Source organism: Akebia trifoliata, chromosome 5 (assembly GCF_017979445.1).
Source record: "Akebia trifoliata isolate Shusen 1 chromosome 5, ASM1797944v1, whole genome shotgun sequence".
NCBI lineage: Eukaryota > Viridiplantae > Streptophyta > Magnoliopsida > Ranunculales > Lardizabalaceae > Akebia > Akebia trifoliata.
Window position 1 is genome coordinate 3,082,850 of NC_141379.1, and position 7,528 is coordinate 3,090,377.

The 7,528-nt window shown below is 34.4% G+C and overlaps 1 protein-coding gene across 1 annotated transcript; it reads right to left on the reverse strand.

Annotated features, from left to right (window-relative positions):
- Window positions 1-201: 201 nt before the first annotated feature.
- On the reverse strand, window positions 202-7,026 carry LOC147401011 (protein DETOXIFICATION 29-like). Its single transcript, XM_086442110.1, has 8 exons — window positions 6,893-7,026; window positions 6,195-6,736; window positions 2,732-2,818; window positions 2,355-2,411; window positions 2,004-2,242; window positions 1,667-1,785; window positions 1,463-1,549; window positions 202-375 (listed from the first exon to the last, which is right to left on the reverse strand). Exons 1-8 carry the CDS (start codon window positions 6,893-6,895, stop codon window positions 286-288), a joined length of 1,224 nt encoding a protein of 407 aa, XP_086298236.1. The 5' UTR covers window positions 6,896-7,026; the 3' UTR covers window positions 202-285.
- Between the last annotated feature and the right edge of the window lie 502 nt (window positions 7,027-7,528).

The window sequence follows — 7,528 nt, forward strand, 5'->3', positions numbered from 1 at the left end:
CGACTCTTATCATGACATGGGTTAGAATCATAGATTTTTTCCTAGGGATACACAATTGTACATCCCCATAAATATGAGCAGTTGTGTATCCTGAGGAAAAAAATCTATGGTTCTAGCACATGCCATTTTAGGGGGCGTATGGGGGTGCATGTCAGAGAGGGCATCAGAAAATCATTATTCTACTTTTATAAAAACCATTACTTGGTGAAGCAATCTGATTAATACCATTGATAATGGAAAATAAGTGCTCAATGATTCTATCTAGTCAAGAATGAACAACGCTTATTAAGGACAATGGTTTTTCTTCTTGGTGGTGTTCACATTGTCATTTGTCTCTCCTCCCCAATTGTTTATCCTGTCCCCAGCAATTGAAGCCTGTAACCAACACAAGATTATCGTTAACAGTAACCACATAATCAATTTTAACCTTAGTTTGAAAAAAAAAAAGCTAAGTCATCTCAATTAGTGTGTTAAATATTTGTGTATAATATTTACTATTATAATGAAAGAAACGCGGGTTTTGTTTACTAGAATCCACATTACATAATAGGAAAATGCTGAAGTAACATTAAAATTGACATCGATTCTCACATCACTAACATGGATGATGGATGTATGTATGGAATCATAGATGCTTTCATGGAGATACGAGTCAAAAGCATCCATGGCTATGTGTGCACCTCCACATCAGCAATGTGAGATCGATGTCAACTTTAATGTCACTCCAACACGACTCTAAATAATATTTTAAATTACAAAAGCACCCTTGCAACTTACCTCTATATCACAGGCTAACATACACTTATTTTGACTAAAATAGCCTTTATATCTTAACAAAACAAAATGCCTTAATATGTAGGATTTTTTAAAACAGAAGATAGGAAATTAAATAATTCTCTCTCACTTAAGAGTTATTAAAAAATATAGCCACCTCTTTTTCTGTCATTTTAAATCCCTACTCCCTCTCTTCTCTCTCACTGAATCCACTAAACCCATTAAATTATCTCCTTTACCATCGTCGACAATGAGCATTATTGTAATTTCATTAAATTGCTTTCTCCCACTTCAAATCCATTAAACATATTCAATTATCTCCTATAGCATCATCAATGATGAGTTATTGCTGTAATTTTAGTGTCACAATCAATGTTGCTGGGTTAACTAGAAACAACAAACATGTAAGATACATCGAAGGTTCTAATGTTATGTTACATTTGATGGCCCATTGATCATCTTTTTTTCTTTTTTTGTAGACATTGTGCTGTATGCTCTTATGTATTAACCTACATTTTTTGCCCATAACAAGTGATTCGTGATTTCATTTTACACTCATCAGTGATTAGGTAAAGAAATGGGATTTTTATTGAACCCTTGAAAAGTTTAGCTATATAACGTGTTTGAAGACCTAACAAATTTAAAATTTTGCATATATGTGAATTTATACGTTGCTATGTAAAATTACCTCTTTGTTCCAGTTTGTTTTGTAAGTCATCCCGAAGAGGATGCACGTTTGTACCAAGGTGCCTATGATCATTCCAAACCAAATCCCCTGAAATATCCCATTGGAAAACAAGATTCAGTTTATATTTTCGGGTCTCAGCCATTAGCAGCTAACAACAAACATAAATTTCGACATATATTGGAAAGTAATTGGGATGTTGGTTACCTTGACTCCAAAATCGAGTTTATAACCCAGAATAAGACCCAAAGGAATTCCAAATACATAATAACATCCAATGTTCACATAAGCAACAAGGGCTTGCCACCCTGCCCCAATGGCCACACCTGTGCATCAAACAATTTCTGTTGTATTTAGTCCCACATCAGCCACAAATTGCCTTGCCTCTCTCCTTATAAGCTCCTGGGACTCTCCACTCATTGCCAATTGGTTTTGAGTTGGACACCCAAATTTATCAATTTCAATTAAAGGTTCACTCAGTAATCAAACAAGGCATTTTTTAAAGTACCCATAAATATAAGTTTTTTAAAAGGCCTATAAATACCTGAAAGAACGGGTTGAACGTTGTTGATGACAATTGAGACTGCAAGCAATGGAGTAAGCTCATAGACAAGCTTCCTTACATCAATACTGCTTGTAAACGCAATCGGGTAATGTTTTCGAGTAATGATGAGTATGAGAGAAAGGATAACGCCAATAAGGATTGAAGTTATAACAACGACGACCACCGAGAACTTAGCAGTTCTAGGGTGACCTGCTCCCAATTCATTAGACACCCTTACACTGCAAATGCAAAATATATTTTTTTTAAAAGCATGTATTTGTTGTTTTTCAGTGATTCTGCTTTTGTACATATAAAGGAAGAGAAAGCCATTGTGTTATATTTGCAACAAACCTTGTAGCCACATTGAATCCAAGAGACACCATAACTGCCCAACCCAATATATTTGTACTGCAAAGCTCAAACCAAGTAATGTAATTAAACAACTGATAATAGACCCATCTTAAAGATCAAAAAAGAAAAGAAAAGAAAAGAAAATTTTAATTTATCAATCCAAGCCATTCAAATTGTAGTGCTGGACAATTTATTTTTATTATTTATTTATTTATTTTTGTGAATGTGTAATGGGAAATTACATTTCTAATTCAAACACAAAAAATATTCCAGAAAACTACATGCTTGGAACAAAATAACTCCTTAGGCCCCTACATGAAAGCTTAGAATAAACAAATTCTTTAAGGAATATTTCTTAATTTATAAGAAAATCTCACCATATCGACAAAGCATCAACTGAAACTTGAGGATTTTTCAGATAACCAGCGAAGAGAATCAAAGCCATGAAATACCAGACCTCCAAACTGCAAAAAGAAAAAGAAAGAAAAAGAGGAAAAAAAACACTTGTACATTAGTAAAAAATATAATATTACTTAAGTCGTCCTACGCACGCCCACCATGTTTGCTCTCCGTGTCCACTTAATTTTTATTTTTTTTAAAGCAAAAAAAAGAGCACTAATATCCTCATCGAATTACTCTCCATGCTCACCATCTTCTCCACAACACATCGAACAAAAAAAATCAGTTCTTCTTCTTCTTCTCCTTCTCCTCCTCTATCTCTCCCCCTCTCTTCATATTTATCTCTTTATAAGTTTTGTGAGAGGTTGAATCAATGAAGATTAGGTTTTAAGGTTTTTTTCTTTCAAAAATCTTTTTATTTTTTATTTTTATTTTACTTTTTTTGCATTTAATCATCAAAGAAGATGGAAAAACTACTATTAAAACCTTCAAAAATTGTGATTTCAATCAAAGACCTCGAAAAAAATTTTTTACAGTTATATCCAGTAGGTTTAGACCGAACTTGTTTTAGCAAATTTGGTAGGTACCCATCGAACATAACTTCCTACCGATCATTGCAAAACCATTTCGGTAGGTACCTACCGAAGTTGCTAGAACAAGTTTGGTCTGAACCTACCAAACAGAACTGTAAAAAAAAAAACTTCCGAGACCATTGATTCAAAATCATCATTTTTTAAGGTTTTAATGATGGTTTTTCCATCTTCTTTGATGAATAAATAATTTTTTTTTTAAATTAAAAAGATTTTTGAAAGAAAAAAAAAATTCTAAAACCTAATCTCCATTTATTCAACCTCTCACAGACTCAAAAGGAGATGAATTTGAAGAAGATTGAGGGGAAGAGAGAGGTAGATGACAGAGAAGAAGGAAAAGATGGTTTGGATTTTTCAATCAATAGATGGAGAAGATGGTGGATGTACGGAGAAGAGTAAAAATGTAACTTCCTATTTTTATTTTTATTTAAGTGGGCGCGAAGAGCAAACAAAGTGGGCGCCAAAAGCACGACTCTATTACTTACTAGGTATACAAGCCAAGATTGGTCCCACCATGGGAATTAGATCTACAAAATGGGTGGGTTGGCCTACTAATTAACTTTATTCATTAAGCCGAAAAAAAGGAATATGGGACTCAATTCTTAAGACACACGAAATTTACTCAGTTGACTTAACATGTGCACATAACATAGATATGTTCCTCGGGATACATGAGGATAAGTTCAATAGGTCTGTACAATTGAGTGAATTTTTTCGAGTCAATTTATCACAATGCTTATCTATATGTTTGCTCGTGCATGTTCAAGGGTATTTCTTTGAAATTAAGTGGTAGAAAAAGAAATGTAATAAAGTTGAAAGAGCATTTATGTAATAAAACACAATGAAAGACTCCAATTTATTACAATTTTGTGGGGTATAAAGACTGAGATAAAAGAGTGGAGTCCACACAATCTCACTTTATTGCCTTTCTTCTTCTACCCTACTTCAATTTTATTGTCTTTCTTCTACTCCACCCTTTTTTAATAATAACCCTCTAATTTTACTATCGTTCCTCTTTTACCCCTTTAACCCTAAAGAGAATGCTTGTGCCTAAACTCTAGTAATAAGAAAAGTAAAGAAAATAGGAAAGGCAATAAAAATTGTACTAATGGATGACGAGAGGAAATACAAAATATAAAGTTGTTGGGAAAATCTTCAAAGCGAGGTAGGAGAGAAAGCAAAATAAAATTAAAAGGGTATTATTAGAACGGAAAAGAGAACAAATAATAAAGTTGAGAGATGTTATTGTTGACATTAAATCTCAACCCTTCTTTGTAGAGATAAAATAGTAAATGAGCAATTATTGGTAGACCTAAAATGTGTTCAACATGGCTTTTACAGCAAGGGAAGCAGATCTTTTGTAGTACGTGTTCCCTATAGTGAAATTTAAATGTAATAGAGATTGACTTCTTGAAAACAAAAAATCTAACACCTTAGACTTGTATGGATCATTGTGTAGATCAAATTCAAAAAAATGACAAAAAAAAAAGACATTTTTTAAAGTCTGGTGAAGGTTTTGAAAATGGACAGTCCATAACATCTAATTTTTTTAACGAAAAGGATATTGTGAATATGTGACATGGCTCTCTCTCTCTTGATCGTCAAATTCCACTATAGAGAACACTTACCATAGAGGATTCGCTCCCTAAACTGGTGAGAATTTAAGGTGACCAATAGAGTAAATCTTCTCTCTATTTCTCTTACACTCAACTAGTTGAGCTGTAAATCAGATTTCTCTAACATTGGAAACTTAGAATTTTGAAATTGTGAGTTGGTATACTTAGTTCCGATAATTTCTGCAACACAGATCGGATCGGGTCATCCTGGTCCAAGTAGTAGATGATACGGAGGTGCGGATTAGAGTGGGGGCTCTAGGGGCACTTGCCCCCACAAGAATTTTCAAAGTCTATGGATTAGTGAGCTATTGCGATAGATTTTAGCAGCTGATGAAAATATCTGCCAATATTGGCTCCCACAAATTTTGTTTTTCACTCTTAGTTACCCTATGACTATATTTTTTTCACTCTTGGCTATCCCCACAAAAAAAAAAAATTATACTCTTGATTGCTCCCATATGGGCAAAATCCTAGCTTTGCCCTGAATTGATAAGGTATAATCTGCTTACACAATCTGGTGCAAAATCTTGTGAGATAAATTAGTTAACTCGAACAATATTTTAAAAATCTCAACCGCGTTAGTTTTAGTAAGACTCATCCAAGTCAATGGGGATGAATAAATAAATAATTTTTTTTAGAATTTAAATTTTTGTTATCTAAATAAAATATGATTTGATAATAAAACATCTTCTAAATCATCTTATTTTATAAAATAAAAAAATTATAATTAATTTCATATTGGAGAATGTTAAGGTCCAATATTTCATGAAGAGATTAGAATTGTCCAACACTTTTTTTTTTTAAATAATACCCCTCATCGTTTTGTCTTTTAGTGAAAAAACAAGGGTGTATTGATCTTTTGCACAATAAATATTTGTTTATAGAATAAATACTATAAACATTTAAGTATTTTGAATTAAATATCTTTTTTTGATAAATTCTTTGGCAATCAATACTAACATAATTAATGTATTTATTGTGTAAATGACTAACATGCTCTTGTCTTTTTTCACTTAAGATAAAACGAAGAGGGGTATTATTGGAAAAAAAAGTGTTGAACAATGCTAATGTCCTTTTAAAGTCTAGGACATTAGTATTCCCCTTTCATATTTATATACATAAATAAATAATTATTAACCGAGTTAAATGATTTATCTCGTCTGAAATAAGTTAACTCAAACAAGACAACTCGATCTCTTACGTGGACAAGATGAGACTTCAAAGCATGATCTTACCACAACATCACAGCCGAGGCGAGTGACAACTTTACAAAACCCCAAAGATTCCGAAACGCCATGAAAGAAAAGCCAGACCAAGCATGACCACATGTCCCACTAAACACATAAAACAGCTGAGCCACAACAATGAACCACCACGACGAGTTAAGCACCACAGCCGCACCAACTAGGCCCCACCCAAGCTTCAATATCAAAACCCAACTAAACAAACTATGTAACAAAAGAGCTATTAATGAAATCAAAGCCATCACCATCATTTTGCTTTGTGCCTGTAAGAACTTCGCTGTTGGATAGTTCATAGCGTAAGCAAACAACTGTGGAATCATCCATATAGATAAGATTCCTGCAGATTCAGCGATCTCATCTTCTTGTCCAATAAATTTCAATAATTTTTTGGCGAAGATGTAAAGAAGACTCAAGATTAGGGCACTTGTGTTGAGGATAACCCACGATCTTTGCATGTAGATTCCAAGCATATCTAGCTGCCCAGCTCCGTACGCCTGCCCGCATAGCGTCTCCAACGCACTCCCCATTCCCACCTGGGTCAAACAGACCGAACCGGTGGTTCCACTGGGTTAGTGAATCGGCGCAACAAAATTGAAAACCAAAAAAAGAAAAATTCTATCAAATCTGCAGTTTTTTAGGGTTAAGTTTGCTAAGAAATCGAAATCGGAATATTGATTTTGAGTTCTAACCATGACACCCAAGGAGAAACCGGCGATGACGGAGTTTTCAACAGAGACGGCGGCGAGTTCAAGAGTACCAACATGGCCGGAGAAGACCTGAGTTATAGCTCCGAGGGAGTATTGGAAAACGGAGGTGAAGATGGCTGGTCCAGCGAGGAACCAGAGTTTCTTGGATTCGATCCAGAATTGTTTGGAGAAATTTTCAAGTGTGGTTATGGGTTGGCTCTGATGGACTGAAGTTGTTCTTCGTTCTCGTTTGAGAGAAGTGGTTGGATACTGTTCTCCATGTTTGGTTCAGTATGAGCCAAAGAGGTTTGAATTTGATGTTATAATTTGAGTCTGGTTTTCCTGTAAAAAGAATAAGGCTGTTAAGCTTTTAAATGCATGACGCGTGTCTTTTAAAAGGTATGTTTTCCTTAGATTAAGTGCTTTGATGTATCGGATTTTGGCCAGGTATGACCAAATTTGGGTAGTATTATTTGGTAAGAGTACTGATAATCTAACTTAACCACGTGGGAATTCAATCAACTTAGCTGATGTGACAGGTTTGGGTATCGTAGACGTGCTCTCCTCGAGATAAAGAACTGTAGTTCCGCATAAAAAGTGCAGTTTTGTCCCGAAGAGAGCACATTTATGATATTTGAC